This window comes from Bos grunniens, chromosome 5 (genome assembly GCF_055505025.1).
Source record: "Bos grunniens cultivar Pamir isolate PY7600 chromosome 5, Bosgru_T2T1.0, whole genome shotgun sequence".
Classification (NCBI taxonomy): domain Eukaryota; kingdom Metazoa; phylum Chordata; class Mammalia; order Artiodactyla; family Bovidae; genus Bos; species Bos grunniens.
This window is the reverse complement of record NC_141169.1, coordinates 30,926,262-30,946,915: the sequence shown is the minus strand read 5'-3', so window position 1 is coordinate 30,946,915 and position 20,654 is coordinate 30,926,262. Positions and strand designations below refer to the sequence as shown.

At 52.3% G+C, this 20,654-nt stretch overlaps 1 protein-coding gene across 29 annotated transcripts; it reads left to right on the top strand.

The window, feature by feature from the left end:
* The first annotated feature begins 37 nt into the window (after positions 1-37).
* Positions 38-20,279, top strand: PRPF40B (pre-mRNA processing factor 40B). Of its 29 annotated transcripts, none has more exons than XM_086399585.1 (27): positions 38-70; positions 6,236-6,316; positions 7,163-7,306; positions 7,605-7,670; positions 8,340-8,367; positions 8,593-8,618; positions 8,753-8,863; positions 9,155-9,227; positions 9,359-9,383; positions 9,612-9,812; positions 10,033-10,162; positions 10,246-10,310; positions 10,828-10,992; positions 11,093-11,201; positions 11,559-11,709; positions 12,415-12,548; positions 13,196-13,310; positions 13,459-13,550; positions 17,582-17,698; positions 17,894-18,031; positions 18,244-18,339; positions 18,592-18,678; positions 18,891-19,068; positions 19,181-19,231; positions 19,316-19,377; positions 19,498-19,641; positions 19,734-20,279. In XM_086399585.1, exons 1-27 carry the CDS (start codon positions 68-70, stop codon positions 19,824-19,826), a joined length of 2,685 nt encoding a protein of 894 aa, XP_086255711.1. In that variant the 5' UTR covers positions 38-67; the 3' UTR covers positions 19,827-20,279. The 29 variants fall into 29 exon arrangements, 27 of the variants coding, with proteins under 27 accessions (XP_086255711.1, XP_086255709.1, XP_086255708.1 ...); XM_086399583.1 differs by having other exon boundaries at positions 18,592-18,690; XM_086399582.1 differs by having other exon boundaries at positions 9,155-9,275.
* The last annotated feature ends 375 nt before the right edge of the window (positions 20,280-20,654 follow it).

Genomic DNA, 20,654 nt, shown 5'->3' with positions numbered 1-20,654 from the left:
TCAGCCAATCAGAGCGGCTTTTACTGGCGGGTGGGCCGAGCCGGCCCAGCTGCTCCGAGGCTCTGGCATGGTAACGTCCCCGCGCGGGGGTGGCGGGGCCCGGGGCGGTCCCACAGCGCCCCCGGCGGCCCGGGCCCGGGGCCAGGGGGGCAGGGAGGCCGCCAGGGGTACCCGGGACCCCGGGGCAGAGCGAGGGGAACGAGAGGTTAGGGAGAGGAGCCCAGGAAGGGGGAGGGGGCGGGGATTTGGGGGGGAAGGGGCGGGGGAGGCCATGATGGAGGATGGCGGGGGGGTGGGGGTGTTGAGGAGAACTGGAGTTGCGGGACTGGGTGAGGAAGGGGAAAGGATGAAGTGAAGGGTGCGTTTGTGGAGAAAGGTCGGGAAAGAACAGAAGGGCGAGAGACGTGGGAACCGTGGGTCTAGGGGAAAGGGGGGGGTGCACAGTTTCCCCTCCTGGGATGTTTGGCGTCCGACAGGCCCCTTCCTCAGACTCACTACTTGCTCCCTTTGGAAGCCGTGGATACCCTCTAAGACCTCTTGAGACTCCGTCCTTCGTTTCCCCGCATAGTCTCCTGATGTGAGGAGGGGGGTATTGTCTCCTGAGGAAGGAGACGTTTCTGGCCCCCACCCAGTGCTGGGTAGTCCAAGAAACGGGGAGAGCAGAAGCCCCTTTGTCCCAACCCTGGCTCTGCCGCCAAGACAGTCTGTAACAACTCTGTGTGACCTTGGGCAAGTCACTCACTACCTTTCTTTGGGCCTAAGATTTCCCATCGATTAAAAAAAAAAAAAAAAGGAAGATGCATAAGAAGGATATCCCAGATCTCTTTCTGCTCTTAAAATGGGGAAGTGCTTGAGGAGAGAGTTCAGGAGAATGGGTTCTAGGACTTGGGGAAGCAAAGGAAAGAAGGATGAAGATGGAGGCTAGGTCTTCAGCTGGGGCTGCAGAAAGTCCCCAGGGACATGAGGGGAGGGTAGGCACAAAGCAAGGCTGGGGCAGGCTAGCCAGCGCCTCTGGAATCCTGTTGGAGTGATGGGAAGACTGTAAATAAGACAAAGAGGTTGAAACTGAACCCAAGAAGGATGAAGACCAGAAGTAACATTCTGTTCATCAGGAGAGTGTGAGGTGATGGCAGGATTAGAAGCAGTGGAAAATATTTTCTAATATTTTGGGGAAGCAGAAAGAATAATAAGGCTGGTACAGGGGAGTGGGGACTAGGATGGCCTCGAAAACAGGGAGGGTGTGGCTGGTGCTGTTTGGGGCAGCTAAAGAAGGGCAGCTGGTGGATGTAGACCACAGGGGAATCAGCTGGTCTCTCAGCCTCCCTAATATCTTTCTTTTTGATGATTGCTCCCTCTTTCGGAAAGGTGTGCCTCCCCAGCCTTCATTTTCCAGCATAGATCCCTTTAGGAAGTGAGGCAGAGCAGGCCAGCCTTGGGATCACCTGGCTGGCTGAGGATTTCAGGATTGTTTGAGAATTGGGGTAAAAAGAAAACAGGGGAATGAATTTGAATGTGAGAAATGCCTGTGGTACCATCATCCTTGCTTTGTGGAGTAGTTGAAAGCTTAGTCTTCTTCGGGGTCAGACTGCTTGGATTCCAGACTTGCCCCTGCCATTTAATCTTTTGGAACCGTGGTCAAGTTACTTGATCTCTCTGAACCTCAGTTTCTTTATCTGTAAAATAGGGATGATAACCTCTAAGATAGTTGCAAGGATTAAATGACTCTTTGTCATGGTATCTGGCTCATAATAAGCACTCAGTAAATATTAGCAATTAGGTGTTGGTTTTTTTTCCTCCTCCTTCCATTCTGTGTCTCTCCAGTCTTCTCCTTTTCTCCTTTTGTTCTTTTTTTCTAAATCTTCAGTTCTGAGATGTCCCCCACGAGTGAACACTGAGAAGAATTGATTGTATGGGGGTGGGAAGAATGCTTCAGTTGGCCCAGGTGAACACATGATGATCAGATGATTGATTATCTCTTCATTGTCTGTCCCCACCCACAAATGTGTTTTTGTTCCAGGGAAGACACATGATCTGTTTCTCTTTCAGCCCCCTTTCCTATATCGTTTTCTCACACAAATTTCTTCTTCAGAGTCTCACCCAGAAGTGTAATAAGACTCAAAGTTATATAGGCACTGCATCAAGTGAGATAGGGGCAGGGGTGTTTCAGGAAAGAAAGTATGCAGGTTGCACAGGGGAGACTCAAGGAAAGGAGGGCTTTGAATTTTTCACAGTAATTTATGTTCATACCGTTGCTCTCTCCTCTGTGGAAACTGTCCAAAACAGGCTAGTGTCTGGATCCTGGCCAGGAGTCTCCGTCCCGTTAAAGATGGTCATATAGAGTTAGTTTTTTTTAATTGTTTAGGTTTTCCCATGCTAGTATTTGATTCTAGTTCACTTTCCCCAGACACACAGACCTCTGCCAAACTGCCTCTCTCTCCATCACAGTCAGCTTTTACCCAAAGAGTTTATACAGATGTACCTGGGCACATACACACACATTTGTCTGTTTTAGGATATTCCAGTATGCAAAAATAAGGTTAGGGATGAGTCTGCATTTTGTCACAACACTTTGTATACAGGGCCCTGACTTGACATTCAGAAGAGACTTAAAAGGAGAAAACTCAATCCCTAAACGTGGGGAAACCCCGACCTGAGTAGCAAGACATGCAGTCCCATGTGGAACACCCAGCAGACATCCATAGAGTAGCATGTGACTCTGTGCAAAGTAGTTCAGTATTTATCCCGAGGAGACTGAGGTAGGAGGGTGTATGTGTGGAGGATAATCATAAAGGCCCAAAAGGAGGTGAATATCGGATCATCTTGAACAAAATAAGAGACAAAGCAGAATAAAAGAAACACATGGAGTAATCTAATACTTTCTGTGCAAAGAGGAGGAGGGAAGCCATGAATCAGGGTGAGCCAGAAGAATGTGGGATGGGTCTTGTTTAAAGGCTTTGAATGTCCGATGAAAGATTCTGTAGGGTGGGCAACGGGGAGCCACCACTGGTCTCCTAGCAAGAAAATGTTGGACTTCCTGGTTTAACCACGTGGGTCACAGAGAATATGCTAGAGTGAAAAAAACAGAGCTCCTTCTTGTAAGGATTGTGTATTTAAGGGAGTAGGCCCGGAGGGCAGATTGAATCCCGTCCTGGGACCCATTATTCCCCCCTTTTTCATCTGAGAAAAAATGCCTAGGGTAGTTGCCAGAGTCTCCTCCAGCTCTGACATTCAGTGTTCCCTAAATAACTGCTAGACCTTACTGATGGCTTTGTTTTGTGAACCTGCCAAGACCATTCAGTCATTAAGTTAAGAAATAATAGCATGTACTGTGAGCCAGTGGTGGTGGTGGTGAAATTACAATGGGCACAGGGTTCTGGGATGAGCAAAAACAAAGTCCTTGCCCCTTAAAATTTCTAGCCTAGGCTGGAAACTGGAGGTATCACATATTTCATTGATTCTGAGACTCACATCTTAACATTTCTGAAGTCAAGATGTGTCTTAAGATCAGTGGTGAAAGTTGCTCAGTCATGCCCAACTCTGCGACCCTGTGGACAGTAGCCTACCAAGCTCCTCTCTCCATGGGATTCTCCAGGCAAGAATACTGGAGTGGATTGCCATGCCCTTCTCCAGGGCCCTTTGCAACCCAGGGATCAAACCTGGGTCTCCCACATTACAGGCCAGATTCTTTACTGTCTGAGCCACCAGGGAAGCCCAAAATCAGTGGAGTATTGTAATTTGGGCAGCATTTGTTTTTTATTAGTGCCACATAATAATACAATCAGATACAAACTGATACAATTTGTATCAGTTGTACAAATAACTAAAATTCCAGTGACTAATTGCTGAAGGGGAAGGTACGTGGTGTATGAGAGTGTAAAAGAGGGCTCTGACTAGTCCGCTGGGTTGGAGAAAGCCTTTCCTGAAGAAATGATGATGACCAGATCTAAAGGTTATGGAGGCGGGGTGTGTGGAGTTGGAGGGAGCATTGCCCCAGGCAGAGGTGGGTGTCTTAGTTGGGAGGACTGCAAGAAGGAGCTCAACATGGGTGAGGAAGATAAGGCAGCTGGGAAGCAAACCTGCCACAGCCTCCCAGGCCCTGGAAGTGGGTTTGGGGACAGTGGGAAGCAATTAAAGAGTTTTAAGCAGAGGAGTAATGTAGCCTGCGGTTGGAGTGGATGTGGGGAGACCAATCAGGAGGCCACTGAAGTAGGTCAGATTTTTTTTTTAAGTTGTAGGGTTGGAAAAGGAAACAGAAATAGATGGATTCGGGAAATCTTTAGGAAGTAAAATTAACTGGACTCATTGATGTATTCACAAGAAAGAGGGAGGTGTGGTGAGTGGCTCACAAATTTCTATCTTGGACAACTGTGTGAATGGTGGCATAGTCTCTGAGATGGGTAATCGTAGAGCCTGGTAGGACCCAGAGATGGTTATGTAGCCTCTGGTAGGCTGGGACCCTGAGGCAGGTTGGGTGGGAAAGTGTGGCACAGAGAGCTGGATTTCATCCTGAGTTGATTTGTTTCTGACTTCTAGTGCAAAAGGAGGTTTCAGGGGGCGGAGCAGGTCTGAATTCAGGGCTTAGAGTAGCTGAACCCCAAGCAAAGGTAATTTAAGTCGGAGTAGTTTGACTTACCCCCTCTCTTAGGACAAGATAAGCAGAGGGAAGGAAGGACAGGTGTTGCTGAAGTAGAGAGTAGAAGCATTGTTAAATACTGAGTCTTCCCAACATAGGGATAATTGGGAAAGTCGGGAAATTGGGTGGCAGTGAGCCAGCTCCCACCTTTACCTGGATCTCCTCCTCACCACCATACTCCCAGCACCTTCCAAGCAAGGAGGAAGGACAGAGCCTTTTAGCTGCATTTAAGTGCCCCAGGTTACTTAAAAACTGTTTTTGAATGGGTGAATCTAGCTATATTCAAAGTTACAGAGGGCAGATAGAGTTCTTTCTACCAGTGTCCTCATTCTCATTTCTTGTGTCATCTTTTGTTTCTGATTTTTATGCAAGTAATAAAACTTTGCTGCACTTTGCTTTTTTTCCCACTTGTTTATGTATCTTCCAGATTATAATCGAGACAGTGAGCCTCTTCATTCTTTTTATGACTGCATAGTAGTTCATCTTATGTTTGTGTAAAATTTTATAGTTCCTTACAGATATTTAGGCTGATTACAGTCTTCTGGTTTTATAAATAATGCTGCTCTGAAAATCTCGTACACACATGTAGGGCTATATCTATAGGATGAATTTTTAGAGCCATAAGATTCTATATAAATAGGATTTGTTCCTTCATTTGTTTATTCATTCACTTTATATATGTTGAGTACCTATTATGTGCCAGATGCTGTGGCAGGTACCAGGAATTCAGCTTTCAACAACTCAGATATGATCTCTGCCCCCATGGAATATGTGTAAGGGGAAGCACATATCCAGTCTAACATAATAATTACACAATTGTATACGTGATGGAACTAAAAAGAGGATCAGAACAAATTGGACGTGCTTTAAATAGAGTCAGGAAGGCTTCTTAGAGCAAGTGATATTTAAGCTGAGAACTAAAGGATGAGATGTGGCTAGCCATTGGGTGTGGGACAGGGAGACCTAGGCTGTTCCAAGCCTCCTCCACTGGGATGAACCTAGAAGAGGCACAGGCTGCTGTCTTGATGGGGGCTGGGATGCAGAGCTAAAGAGGAGGGGATGGGAATGGAGCTGTCAAGGACAGTGAGTGACTAAAGATGAGGCCAGTTAGGGGAGGAGGCTGGTGGTAGTACTTAGGAAGGACTAATTGTGTTTAGAGGGCTTTGGGTTGAATCTCTGTACTGGGTGAATTCAGGAAGGTGAACAGGAAAAGAGGCCACTTCCTTCCTGAATGGGAATGAGAGACCTCTGACTGACTGGAGGGAAGCGCAGCCTTGCCCACAGGCGGGAGGGTGGATGAAAAGCCTTGGAAAGAGTTGATCTGTCCCTGTAGTAGAACCTCCTCCATCTTTTCATGGCTTGGGCAAAATGGAAACTTCCAAACTACAGATGACTTTAATGGGGCTCAGCCAGCTGACTCTGGACTGGCAAAAGAAAGAACAGATCTATCGAGGGCTCAGAGTGGGAATGGGTAGGAAACTGGGCTTTGAGACTCTTCCTTTGAACTTTGTGCTCCTTTTTCATCCTCACCCCTCTGCTTCTCTTCTACAAAAGCCCATCTCTGCCCGTCCGGGGTTCTATGACTTTTCTCTCCCTCAACAGTCGGTTCCCGATTCTGGTCCCCGGCCCCCAGCAGCGCCTGCCCCCTTCCCACCGGGGCCCCCCATGATGCCACCACCCTTCGTAAGTTTTATGTCTTTCCCTGGGCTTGGCTTTTCCAGCCTGCATCCCCAACTTCCTAGCCCCCAGCACTGCTGCATCGCCAGCACAGTTTTTGTGTAATGCCCCCTTCCTGTTGCCCTTGGTTGAGGGATGGTTTTGCTTGGGTCCATAACGTTGACAGTTCTCCCTTTGTCTTTTTGTCCTTGGGACACACGGGGGCTGGGGGAAGAAGTGAATGGGAAAAGACCCTCTTAAGTGTGAGGGCAGGGTGGGGCTCTCTTTCTCTTTCACTGCTCCTTGTCTGTATTCTTTTTTGTTCCTCCCCCAACATGGCTTGTGGGATCTCAGTTCCCCAACCAGGGACTGAACCCATGCCCTTGGCAGTGAAAGCTTGGAGTCCTAACCACTGGACTGCCAGGAAACTCCCCTTGTCTATATTTTTTAAATACGCCATGAAGTCAGGCTGGAATAGCAACCAGTGGTCATCAGTTGGGAAAAAAGGGATAGGAGGCAGAGGACTGGGAGATTGGGGACTGGACACCTGCCTCTGGCCCTGCATCTGAAAGGCCTCTCTGGAGAGAGTTGCTTAAGTGGTGGAGCCTTCCAGTCGCAGTCTGGTGGCAGTTCCATTTCTCTTTCCCCTCTCCCCTGCCTCTCAAGAAGCCGTTTGCTTGCCTCTTAGACCCAGAGGACCCCTGTTGTCAGTCTCAGTGGTGAGGAGGGAGGCAGTTTGATGCCTCTCAAACTGAAACTTTGGACTGTCTCAGAGCCAGTGTGAAGGGTTGGGTGGGAGATGAGTGGCTGTTTCCTGACAGGGGCAGAGCAGTGTCTCCTCTGCTCAGGCTCTCTTCCTTTCCTCGTTTGCAGATGCCTCCTCCAGGAATCCCCCCACCTTTTCCTCCAATGGGGCTCCCTCCCATGAGTCAGAGACCACCAGCCATCCCCCCCATGCCACCTGGCATCATGCCCCCAATGCTCCCACCGATGGGGGCACCACCACCACTCACACAGGTAATCTCCCCTGCTCCAGGGCCTCAGAAAACCCTGTCATCTCAGTTGCAGGTAGAGATGAAGGTGGATATCTGAACTGAACTTGAGAGTCTGGGGAGGAAGGGAGGGAAGGTGGGGCCAGGCCCACGTGAATTTGCCTGCTGAGTGGCTAGAGGCCACTCTGAGGCTCAGCTGAGCGCCCAGAGCCCAGTGCGTACCCTTGTGAGGGTCATGGCCCCGTCAGCATCTCTCAGGACTCTGTGTGGCCTGTGCTTGCCTTCACCTTAGTAGCTGGTTTTTGTCTCCTTTGTATCCACAGATACCAGGAATGGTACCTCCCATGATGCCAGGAATGCTGATGCCAGCAGTGCCTGTCACCGCAGCGGTAAGCACTGGGGGGCAGGAAGTGGGCTCTGCGCTGCAGCCCAGCGGGTCTGACTTGGCGTACAGGGACGCGGCCTCCGTTCTCTCCCTCTTCTCATCACATCCACCCATGGCCCCGCTGCACTCCCCACACTGAGTCCTTCCAGCCACAAACTCAGCTCTTCTAGCTTCTCACTCGTCCCAAAAGGCACATACATCCTCTCATTATCCCCTTGCTATGCCCAGTTCCCTTAAGGAACACCTTCACTCCAGACACTGATCACTCTCACAGAGTTAGCACTGTGGACACGTGAATACAATTTCCTCTTCGCATCTTCTTTGTCTCTGGAGGAAGCGGCAGTACCTGGAGATCTCACTAAACCTTCTTGTGCTGCTGTTCAGCGTAGTAGAGTTGGGTAGGATGTGGCAGTTGGTACTTTCTGTGGAAGAGGTGGGCCATGGAGTCTCACTCAACAGAATACTCTCTTGAAAAAAGGAGCTGCCGTGCAGTTTCCTCCTGGGGTCCTAGAGCCATGGTCCCAGAGGGCGGGGGAAGCTTGTTAGGGAGCAGAGATCCCTGGGAGCAGGGCACATGGATCCTGGCCTGGCCTGCTTCTTCATCCCCCATGGCCTGGGTCTTGGGGGCCACTGGGCTTGGCCCCAACCCTTCCCCCTCCTCTTTCTTCGGCAGACGGCTCCGGGTGCGGACACCGCCAGCTGTGAGTCTTCTGGGGGTCTGCTCCCCCCAGGCTCGGAGGTTGGGCGGGGAGAGGGACCATGGACTAGGGCCTACCCTGGATCATGCCTGTTGGGGTGCCAGGGATCCTGGGATGTGATGGGACCAGGGGAGATTTACTGGGGATGGAGTGTAAGGGAGGAATAGATGGGGATCAGATAATTGTTGGAACAAGGACTTAATAGGTTTCCTTTGGCTTCTTTTCTAGCTGCTGTGGCTGGGACAGGCCCTCCGGTAAGTTCTTTCCACTCAGGGGTCTCTGGGTAGGAAGCTAAAAGAGGTGCTAATGGTTAAATTTTGGGGATGAGGAGGAGAAGCTTTGGGAAAGGAGCTGTGACCACTGTTCTGTGCACCCTCCCCTCCCCTAGAGGGCCCTGTGGAGCGAGCATGTAGCCCCTGACGGGCGCATCTACTACTACAACGCTGACGACAAGCAGTCCGTGTGGGAGAAGCCCAGCGTGCTCAAGTCCAAGGCAGAGGTCCTGAATGGGGCTTTCTGGCTCTTTTTTTCAGCTGCCCTGACCCTTCCAAGTCCTTGGCCTCCCTTGAGTCTCTAACCATACTCATGGTTCCTCTAATCCTAAGATCCCTGACCGTTCCCCAACCTTCCTAGGATCTCAAGAAGTCCACCTTCCCTCATCTTGAACCAGGCCAGGTGGTACCTAAGCACTTCTGTGTACCCCCTCACTGGGTCCCCTCACTTAGCTCCCCCAAATGTGGCTGGCGGGTATGCCCAACCCACTCATGTTCCCTGGCCCATCCTCTTACAGCTCCTGCTGTCCCAGTGTCCCTGGAAAGAGTACAAGTCGGACACAGGCAAACCTTACTACTACAACAATCAGAGTAAGGAGTCCCGCTGGACCCGGCCCAAGGACCTGGATGACCTGGAGGGTGAGGAGGGGGTGGGCCCAAGCAGAGGCTCGGGAGCGTGACTCTGTGCTACCCTCTAACCACGTTATCCTTTCCTGTTGCAGCTCTAGTCAAACAGGAGGCTGCAGGGTAAGTGACTTGCTTGTCTTGCCTGCCCGTCCACCCATACGTGGGGCCTCCTGAGGGGTGGGAGTGGCCTCTCTCCATGATCCGTGCTCTGTGAGAGGAAGAGCCAGCTCTCATCTCCTTGTGGAGTGGTCTGCTGTGGCGCTAGTCCTTCACAGGATAGAGACCAGTCAGCCCCTGACCACATCTGTCTTTGCACTACTGGACACTGCCCTTCCGACCCACCTGCAGGAAACAGCAGCAGCCACAGGCACTACAGCCACAGCCTCCTCAGCCTCAGCCCGATCCCCCACCTGTGCCGCCAGGCCCCACCCTGCTGCCCACAGGCCTCCTAGAACCTGAGCCCGGTGGGAGTGAAGATTGCGCTGTGTCAGAGGCTGCCCAGCCCCTGGAACAGGGGTTCCTGCAGCAGCCAGAGGAGGGCCCCAGCAGGTGAGGGCTGCCTCCCATGGCATTCTAGACCTCAGGCTCCCACCTGGGTTCAACCCTTGACCTCTGCCAGGTTTCTCGGGAAAGGGGTGAAGATCTGGGCATGGCCTCTAATGAGCAGAAAAGGGCTTCCCTGGGGAACAAAGGGGTGTCCTGATCACACAGGGCACTGAAAACTATGTGGACTTGGGGACACTGTGGCTGACTTCCCTTTGTACCCCAGTTCTGCTGGACAGCATCAGCCACCGCAGCAAGAGGAAGAAGAATCAAAACCGGAGCCGGAGAGGTCTGGCCTCAGTTGGAGCAACCGGGAGAAGGCAAAGCAGGCCTTCAAGGAGCTGCTGAGGGACAAGGTGCTGAGGGTGGGGCTCCCAGGGTAGCCCTGGAGGGGGCTGGAGGTGGGCAGAGCCCATGATCCCCGCCTGCTCCATTCCAGGCTGTCCCCTCCAATGCTTCGTGGGAACAGGCCATGAAGATGGTGGTCACTGACCCCCGTTACAGGTAGGCCTGGGCAGGCCCTCCAGACATTGTTCATGAGGGTGGCTGATCCACGGATTTCCTAAGAAACCCTGACGGGGTCAGAGTGAGGAGAGTGATAGATGGGTGAGCGTGCTGGGGAAGAGAAGCTGAAGAGCCTCCAGGAGAAGGGGAAGGGGATCATTCAATAAATGCTTGTTGAATTGAATTGATTTGAATTGAATTAATTGGGGAAAGGGGTTGGATAGGGCAGAGGCCTGACTGCAACTTGAGAACCCATAGCAAAAGGGCTCAGTATTAATAGTGTCTTAAGAGGCCTGTCTTGTTCCCTCATTGTCACCCCTCCCCATATGCCAGAGACCAACCTATCTTGCTTCCCTGTGCCCTTGGGGCCACTGCAGCCCGCTGTGCCCATGCGTGGACATTCAGTCAGTTCTGTGAGACCCATCCCCAGTGTGCCATGACCCTACTTTGTGGGCTGTGCGTTGTGGTTCAGGCTGACTCGTCTGTCCCCACCAAACTCCCACCCTGTCCACCCTAGTGCCTTGCCCAAACTGAGTGAGAAAAAGCAGGCATTCAATGCCTACAAAGCGCAGCGGGAGAAGGAGGAGAAGGAAGAGGCCCGGCTAAGAGCCAAGGAGGCCAAGCAGACCTTGCAGCATTTCCTGGAGCAGCATGAACGCATGACCTCCACTACCCGCTACCGGTCAGGGGGCCAGGCTGGGTTGGGGCCTGGGAACCCTGAGACCCCCATGGGCCCAGGCTCTGTTCTCTGCCTGCCTTCTCACAGCCCATATGCTCCACAGGCGGGCAGAACAGACCTTTGGGGAGCTGGAGGTCTGGGCTGTGGTCCCTGAGAGGGATCGAAAAGAGGTTTATGATGATGTCCTCTTCTTCCTGGCCAAGAAGGAGAAGGTAACAGCTACTGGGCTGGATCCATCAGCCCCAGTCTCATTAAGGCCTTCCATGTCTTGGCTTCCTTGTGGACCCGCCCATTCACTTGCTGCCCCAGGGTCCCAGCTTCTTACTCAGAAGCTGGTACGGCACATCCCCAGTTCATGCTTTGGGCCTACAACTTGGTCTGGGAGGACAGGAAGGTCTCTGAGGGTGTGGTCTGTAACCTGTGCTCCTTCCCCTTTCTGGAGTCAGAAAGGCCTTGAGTCTGGCCATCCCAGAGTTCCCAAGCCACCTGCCTTTACCTAGGTTCTCTGCCCAGGCCCACTTGTGTAGCTCTGCCCTGCCCTGCCTCACCCTAACCCCATGGCTCCCTAGGAACAGGCCAAGCAGCTGCGGCGCCGCAACATCCAGGCCCTGAAGAGCATCCTAGATGGGATGAGTAGTGTCAACTTCCAAACAACATGGTCCCAGGCCCAGCAGTACCTCATGGATAACCCCAGCTTTGCTCAGGACCATCAGCTGCAGAGTAAGCCTGGGTCTCCACTCCCTTCTCTCCCTTCCTTTTTCTTTCCTGACCCCCAGCACCTGCCTCACACTACTCCCCCTGCACCTCCTATCCCCTTGGACATCTAGGAGTCCCTTGCATGTAGTCCAGAACCTCTCTGGACTTGAGATCACAGGAGGATGCTTCAGGTCACCTCTCCCTCTAGGGTCTGTAGTTAACCTGGATATTATGTGTTCTTGGGGGAACAGCACTGGGATAGGAATAATATTTGAAGATGACTTTTACAGCTCATGTGAATATGGTTTTAAATCATCTTGGTATGGTGGGCTGTAAATGGTCACACATGTGGCAATCAGCTGCTGTTGGCCTGTCATCATTTGCAGTATCTTCTGATATTCACCTTCTGAAGTTATATCAAAGCCTGGTTGATTCCCAGTCCAATAAAAAGTAAAACCTTAGATTCTGAGAAAACTGATTTCATATAATGACTTCTAGTAACCAAATTCATAAGATCTGAATGCTTCTATTTAACACTTCATATAATCACTGAACCCTTTTCATGAACCATCATTCCAATAGCCTCTCCCAGGAGCCCCTGCTCCCCTCTCCCCACCACCCTGGATGTCCCCAACACCTGCAGGAGTAGCATCTTGGAAACTCGGGGTGCTGGGACTGAGAGGGTGTTCCCCTGGTGCGGTGCCTGCTGAGCCTCCTCTCTGTGGTTAGACATGGACAAGGAAGATGCGCTGATCTGCTTTGAGGAGCACATCCGAGCTTTGGAGAGGGAGGAGGAGGAGGAGCGAGAGCGAGCCCGACTTCGGGAGCGGCGCCAGCAGCGCAAGAACCGGGAAGCCTTCCAGGTATCTTTGCTGCTCTCTGAATCGGAACTCAGCTCTTCCCCGGACAGTCTCTTCACCCACACGCTGCCTCCTCTCGGCCAGGCCCACTGTTCTCCCTGTGCCCAGCCTGTCCTCGCTCCATGAGGGCTCTCTGTGCCTGCAGTTTTGCTCCTGCTGTGTCCCCTCAACTCTGGGCCAGCTCCTCTAGACTAGGTGTGCGTGCCACCCGGAAACTGCCAGCAGATGGCGCCCTAAAAGCAAGGCTCAGCAGCTTGGCCAGGTTTATTTCCCTTCACTGGGGAGCCAGACAGGCAGTTAGTTCATCCCCCGTCTTGGAGGTGGCACTGGTGGTGGTGGAGGAGGGGATTAGTTGGCTATAACACATGGGGAAGTGTGGGAGTCATGGGAAGGTAATGTTGCAGGCGCTGTTTCTCTGCCTCCCAGTCCAGCCTATTCTCGTGGAGTCTGTCCCATTCTGTTTTACAGTCTGTGTTCACATTGCTCTCTGCCTCCCCATCTGTAACTCCTCATCTCTGCCTCCCTTGCCGGCATTTCCTCAGTCTGGTTGTTCCTGCCTCTCCCTGCCGTCTCTCCTCTCCCTGCCCAGGCTTTGACTTTGCCTCCCTCCCTCTCTCACCCTCCCTGTAACTGGCCTCTTCCCTGCTTAGACCTTCCTGGATGAGCTGCACGAGACAGGGCAGCTGCACTCCATGTCCACCTGGATGGAGCTGTACCCAGCGGTCAGCACTGATATCCGCTTTGCCAACATGCTGGGCCAGCCGGGTAAGGCAGCTGGGCTCTCCCTTCTCTGGCCTGGCTTCCTGCCCTGCCAGTCTCTCTGCACTCCCACTCCTTGGTCCTGTCCTCAACCCCACCCTCAGGCCTTGGGAAGCTGCCGCCCGCCAGGCCCCCCTCCCTCCCTCCCCCACAGGCTCCACCCCTCTGGACTTGTTCAAGTTCTATGTGGAAGAGTTGAAGGCACGATTCCATGATGAGAAGAAGATCATAAAGGACATCCTTAAGGTGAGGGAGGCCTGGGGCTGTGGATGGATGCAGGCTGGATGCAGGGCTGCTCCCAGGACAGGGCTCCCTGATAAATCCTGTTTTGTGGGAGCATTGCAACTCAGTTCAGGAGATAGCTATTGTGATCCTTTCTTTATACAGAAATGAACAAGATACAATTTCTGCCTAGAAGGAGCTCAGGGTCTAATAGGAAGAGAGACATGGCAAGTAGATAGACATTACAGAGGGGCAAGGGTTATTATTACAGAGATGAGAATCAGAAGAATTGCCATTTAAACTGCACCTCTAAGAATGAGGAGGTGGGGGAGGATGGAGGCCAGGGGTGTAGGGTGCCGCAGGAGCAAAGAGGAGCAGGAAGCACAACTAGTCATAAACTAGTTTCACACAAGTATTCTCCTTCTGCCTGTACAGTGTTTTAGAAAAACCTGGAATTTGTTGCTAACATTTTAAAATCAAGAGATTACAATTAAAATCTGGATCTTCAGCATCTCTTGGAAATTTGCATTATCTAGCAGCGCTAGGTTGGCTTTGAGAAGCATTCAGTGGGCTAAAGCTGAGATACTAAGGCTTTTTAGAAGGGGCATATCCTCCTTATCTGTCCTAACTCCTCCCTGTCACATCCGTAACACGAGAGCAAAGTCACCTACAATTTACCATCTCCATGCTGGAGAGTTCCTCAGTATTCATGTCTATCAAAGAGGAAAAAGTGATGGACTGAGAGAGCCCTGTGTTTCGGAAAAGATAACAAAGAGAAGCATATTTCTTTGTGGAGATAAAGACTCTTCTCATGAGTTTCGGGGAGCAGTGTGCACCGTGGTTAGGAACAAGACTGTGAAGGCCGACTGTGGGGTTGAAAGTCCATCTTAACCACTTAGAAGGTTTGCGACTTTGAGCAGATTACTTAATTTTTCTGAGCATGTTTCCTCATCTGAAAAGTGGGGAATATTCCCCCAAACTTCACCTGATTATCAGCAGGAGTAACTTGGTACCCGAGATGAAGAAGGTCTCAGAATAAAGCTAGGAATGTCTCACTGCACACACGTTTCTTTTAAGTCCCATGTCTTGCCTTAAAATTCATGCAGGCGCTGTACTTTAATACCGTAACACTTACCTGTTAATATTTTAAAATTACTTACCATTAGGTAACATATATTGTATTGTCCTGTGGCCTCCTCTATTTCTCTATACCCCAGTTGGGAAGGAGAGCCCTGCATATAAAATTCTTTGAATGCTAAAATAAGGAAATTGCATTTTTATCTTGTAAGTAATGGGGAGGCGGGGAATGATGTCTTGGAAAAGCCCCAGTGGTGGTGTAGAGTCCTGCCCGCAGCCAGAGCACTTGTATGCGCAGGGATGGAGTGGTAGGGAGACAGGACTTGAGGCCTCAGGACGCAGAAAGTGATAGTGGCAAGTGATTCAGGTCAGTTCTGAGCTTGAGTCATCCTCTTCTGACTCACCCCTAGACTGCTCCCTTGCTGTTGGGGCCCTTGGGAGAAAAGTCTGGGCAGCTGTGGACTCTCGAGGCAGGGTTTGAAGTGTGAGGGGTGAGCAGAGAGACCAGGCAGGAGCTGCTGTGTGGTCTAGGTGGGGATGGCCGGTGAGCACAGCTGGGGTGCTCCAGTTGCTTCTGAAACTCCCAAGGTTGGCTCATGGGGGCCTTGGGACAAGCCGGAGGGGGCGGGGTGGCGGGACTTTTTGCTCCTTCCTTTATTTTCAAGTATAACTGCTTGTTTCTCTTATGGAATGAGGGTTCTACTTAAGATTTTTGTTTAAAAAAAAAAGCATCTGCTGATTTAAAAAAAGGGTTTCAAACCAGTAGGCTAGACTCACTCAGAAGTAGAACTGACACATTTGTGTGTGTGTGTGAAATTGAGGGAAGGAAGGAGTGAGTTGGAGATAGCAGGGGTGGATTGATGGTAAGGATTAAGCAGGAAGAACAGGGCTGGAGAAAACAGGAATTCCATTTGGGAAATTGTTCTCATAAAGCAACCAGGGGCAGGGAGGAATAGAGCAAATACCATATTTTAAATATGATAATCGCATAAGGTAGAAATATCTTATCCAGGAAGAGTTAAATTTTATTGGACACTTAACTTTTAACCCCTCAGTGGCTGGTACTGCTGACAGGCCTGTAGGAGCCCTATCCTTGCTGAGGCCTGTCTCTCCACACCTCCTGAGGACAGTCTTTGGTCAGTTCCCCTTCCTGTTGCCCCCTTTTGGGCTCCTGCCTCTGGAAGGGAGGTGAACCCAGGGCCCTGAGGCCATCTACCCGCCAGGCAGACTGTGGACTGTGATGACACTCCACATCCCATAGGGTAATGCAGAGTCCTGAACTCGGAGAAGCTGAAAGTCAGAAGATCTGGGCCCATCCATGGGAGTGGGGAGTGGAGTATGGGGTGAGGGCTCCCAGAAAATGAATTATCTTGGGATCTGCTGAACTTGAAGTGTCTGTGAAATATCCAGTCTAGAATGGGTCTGAAAGTCAGGAGAGAGGTGAGGGGTGGGATTGCTAGGAACAGTGTGGGACAGGCACATAAGACAAGAGAGGTGGTAAAAGGGGTCGGAGACAGGCGGGGACCCCGGAGAAGGAAGGACTGCAGAAGTGAACAGAGGCTAGAAGACTGAGGACTCAGAAGGGGTCCCTGGAGTTCTTAGGACATGAGCAACCTCTAGGGGAACAGCGTCCATGAAGAGGGTAGAATGAGTGCAGCACAGGCTTTAGTTATATAACTCCTGGCTGTTTATTGGTTGAGACCTCTGCAAGTTATATAGTGTCTCTGAGCCTCAGTTTCCTTATCTGTAAAATGAGGATAATATAAATGCAAGGTCATGAAGTTAAATGATAACATTTGTAGTATCTTGCTCATTAGTAGGTTTAATAAATGTTTTCCTTTGTGCTACATTTAAAGATTGTGAAACAGAGAGACAGAAGCAGAGGTTATTAGCTTGAGGAAGGTGAGAGCAGGGTGGAAAGGGTATTCCAGGTTAAGTGAGGTGCGTACTTGACAGAAGGAACCAATGAAGAGGTGAGATCGAAGTCTGCAGTTCCCTAAGCGAGAGAGATGTATGTCTGAGAAGAGCTGGAGAGCATGGGCTGAGGAATCCCTCTTGGAAGCAGCAGGAAGAGTATGCCTCTGCCGTCAGCAGGGGGCCAGAGCAGGTTCCGGATGAGCAGAGGTAGTAGAAGGGAACCTGGGCCTCTGCCTCAGACCTCACGCTCCAGTGGCTCCACTTTCCACTGAGTCGTCTTGGGCCAAGTGAGACAACTCTCCTACAGCCTGCTCACTGGCGTGTTGTGAGGCTTAGGTGAGAAGCACAGCGCCTAGTCCATGGTGCTTTATAGTGTGACGTGTCCTTAATAATGCTGGGGAGATGTACAGCTGATGGCCTTTATTTTTCATGATTGTGGGTGTAGTGCTTAAAAGTAGGGACTTCATCATTAGAAAGACCTGGGGTAGAATTCTTGTCCAGCCATATGTTAGCCTTGAAGACCTTGGGCAGTTACTCTAGTTTCTCTCAACCTTGGTTTCTTCTTCCACATAAAATTAGGACCTGTGCTTTAGTTCAGATACGTGAGGATTAAATGAGATAATGTGTGTGAGGCACTCAGCATGGTACCTGGTACATAGTAAGCACTCAATAAATACAGCCGTAGATGTTGACTAAGAAAGAATACAGGGAACTTATGACCCAGCAATGGCTCAAGCTTAAGCCAAAGGGACAAAGAATCAGTTGTCAGAAACACAGGCATCTATCAGACGGAGAACATGTACCTTGAACACCTACCCGTGATCCAGCCTTGCCAGTTCCCTGTGACAGCTAAGCCAAGGGCTGGTATGGGAGGTTTAATTATCAGATGGGGGAGGACTTGAATGACTTGGTCTCCGAAGTGCATCCCCGTCCTGTGGATCCCTTCCGGGGGAGGGGGCTACTTGAGCATCTGTAGTCTGACCCGTGCCTGCCCTGGAGGCAGCCAACTTCAGGTTCAGGCCTGTGGTGCCCCCCTGCTTCATGCGCTGCTGTGCCCACAGGACCGGGGCTTCTGCGTGGAGGTGAACACAGCCTTCGAGGACTTCGCCCACGTCATAAGCTTTGACAAGAGGGCTGCTGCGCTGGATGCAGGCAACATCAAGCTGACTTTCAATAGTGTGAGGGGCCGCGCGGGGTGGGGCTGTAGCCAGGGCTCCGTTCTCAAGCTCGTCCCTTGCTCTGGTTCCGTTCCTTCTCACGCACCGCCCCAGTGTGACTCTGCCCCCAGTCCAGGAGTGATAGTAGGAGCTCAGACCCCAACTTCCCACACACCCTCTCTTGAGTGACCCTACCCTGTGCCCTGTCGCCCTCAGCTGCTGGAGAAAGCAGAGGCGCGCGAGAGAGAGCGGGAGAAGGAGGAGGCCCGGCGGCTGCGGCGCAGGGAAGCTGCCTTCCGAAGCATGCTGAGGCAGGCTGTGCCTGCTCTGGAGCTGGGCACGGCCTGGGAAGAGGTCAGGACTGCAGCCTGGCATCAAACACCACCCCCTCAGTCCTGAGGGCAGCAGTGCTTCTCCACCACTGGGGGCCCACCCCAGTCGTAGCACAGCTCGGGGCCAGCTTCGGCGCCCTTCCTTCCTTCCTCTGCCCCAGCCCTGCCCTGTGCTCACGGCGGCCTCCACGTTGTGCTGGGGCTGGTCTGATCAGCAGTGCTCTCCTGTTCAAGGTCCGTGAGCGCTTTGTGTGCGACTCAGCCTTTGAGCAGATCACCCTGGAGTCGGAGCGGATCCGGCTCTTTCGGGAGTTCCTGCAGGTACTGGAGGTGAGGCAGAGCTTCTGGTCCTCTATATCTGCCCCAGACTGGTGAACACATGAAGCTAGCTTAACAGTAGCCTCAGTAACCTCTCAACCCCACGCTCTCCTTTCCTTGACAACTAAGGAAGGGGAGGTCTCACGGTGCCCTGGAACCACCCAAGGCCCTAGCCTCAGAGGAGGCAGCAAAACCTCTGGGACACAGGGTCCTTCTTGGGGCTAACCTTGGTGCCTTCCTCACCCTCCCTTCTGCCTCCACCAGACGGAATGCCAGCACCTCCACAGCAAAGGCCGGAAACACGGCAGAAAGGGCAAGAAGCACCATCGCAAGCGTTCCCACTCGCCTTCAGTGAGTTGGCGGGTAGGAAGGATGTGGGGTGAGGCTGGACTACCTGGGGGAAATAAGAACCACTTCTCTTGCTTTCCCCATATATCACCTCCCCTGGAGGAAGACTGGGAGATTCCTTTGGTCTTGGATTTTCCTGTCCCCAGTTCCCAGACTTGAGGGCTTCTGGAGCCCAGCGCCCCTCTGTGCTGACTTGTATCTGCTCATCTACCCAGGGCTCTGAGTCAGGAGATGAGGAGCTGCCCCCACCCTCTCTCCGGCCCCCCAAGCGGAGGCGACGGAACCCCTCGGAGTCAGGCTCTGAGCCCTCTTCCTCACTTGATTCTGTTGAAAGTGGGGGTGCTGCCCTTGGAGGACGGGGTTCCCCCTCCTCTCGCCTTCTCCTCGGATCAGGTAAGTAGTTGGGAGCTGGAGGGGAGGCCTTAGGGGAGCCCCACCCCTGAGGGTGGAGGTGGTGGGGAGGGCTGCACCTGTCAGAGAGTAAGAACTTCCCGTCCCTGCCCAGGCAGGAAGCGGAGAGAAGGAAGGAGGACTGGACTGAGACTTCCTCAGACAGGTCCCTGCCTGTGAAGAATGAGCAGAAAAAAGGATGAGGCCTCCCTTTTCCCGTGGGACTTAGTGGGAATTTTTCCATCTCCAGATCATGGTCTTCGGAAAGCCAAGAAACCAAAAAAGAAAACTAAGAAGAGAAGACACAAGTCGGTGCGTAGAGAAGGAACTTGCGTCCAAGTCTCTGCTATTTTATGAGATATCTTCATGTCTTCACCCGCCTCCCGGGCCGTCCTCCACAGAACTGAGGAGGTGGGCTCTGGGCTCTTACAGAATAGTCCTGAGAGCGAGACAGACCCTGAGGAGAAAGCTGCCAAGGAGAGTGATGAGAAAGAACCGGAACAGGACAAGGACAGGGACCTCCGGCGGGCAGAGCTCCCTAACCGCTCCCCAGCCTTTGGAATCAAGAAGGAGAAGGTGAGAGAGGCAGGCACCCGGCCCCCGCCCGGTCAGCGCTCTGCCCAGGCCCTCGGGGAAGCCGTGGGTGAGCTGTGCCTTTGCTCCACCAGACGGGCTGGGACACGTCGGAAAGCGAGCTGAGTGAGGGTGAGCTGGAAAGACGGCGGCGGACGCTTTTGCAGCAGCTGGACGACCACCAGTGACCTGACACGCCACCGTGCCTCGGGTCTGCGTGAGGCTGTGGCTGAGTTCACCCTCGCTGTCTGCCCCAGACTTCTTTAGTTGGGTCTGTGTCCACTTTTTCTCAAGTATCCCCAACCCCAACCCACCATTTCTGGCATCTCCCAAGGTGCTTGTGGTGTTCAAGGGTCCCCTCAACTTCCCGGACAACTAGTGCAGTCCTTGCCCTCAGTCTCAGACCAGCGATTGGTGGTGAATGCCATGTGGGTGGTGCCAGTAGATAAAATGTGAGATGGGGCCCCCAGAACAAGTGGCAGGCTGGTGGACACAGCCTGGGCGGCAGGGGCAGGTCCTTAGCCGCTAGCATCAGGGCCTGCTCCCGCCTGCCCAGGCCCTGGGGCTCCACCACGCCTGGGGCCCAGCGTATGTGTGTTTTGTTTTGGTTTTGTTTTTTAAATGACAATATTTATAACGTGGCCAGTGGCTCTTTTGTCTTGTCCTTGGGCTTGGTACTGGGGGCAGGCTGGGGACCAGACAGGTACACGCATGGCCAGCAGGGGGCACTGGTGCCTCATGGGAGGCCTGCCTCCCTGTGTGAGGTTGGCGCCCATCTAAACAGATTCTCCTTGCCCAGGCTTCTGCAGTCACCTCCCCCAAGCATGGCAGCTTGACCCAGCCTCCTTTCTGTCCCTGTGGCTTGCTGCTGCTTAGTCACATCAGTCGTGTCCAATTCTGTGTGACCCTATGGACTGCAGCCTGCCAGGCTCCTCTGTCCATGGGCTTCTCTAGGCAAGAATACTGGAGTGGGTTGCCATGCCCTTCTCCAGGGGATCTTCCCCACCCAGGGACTG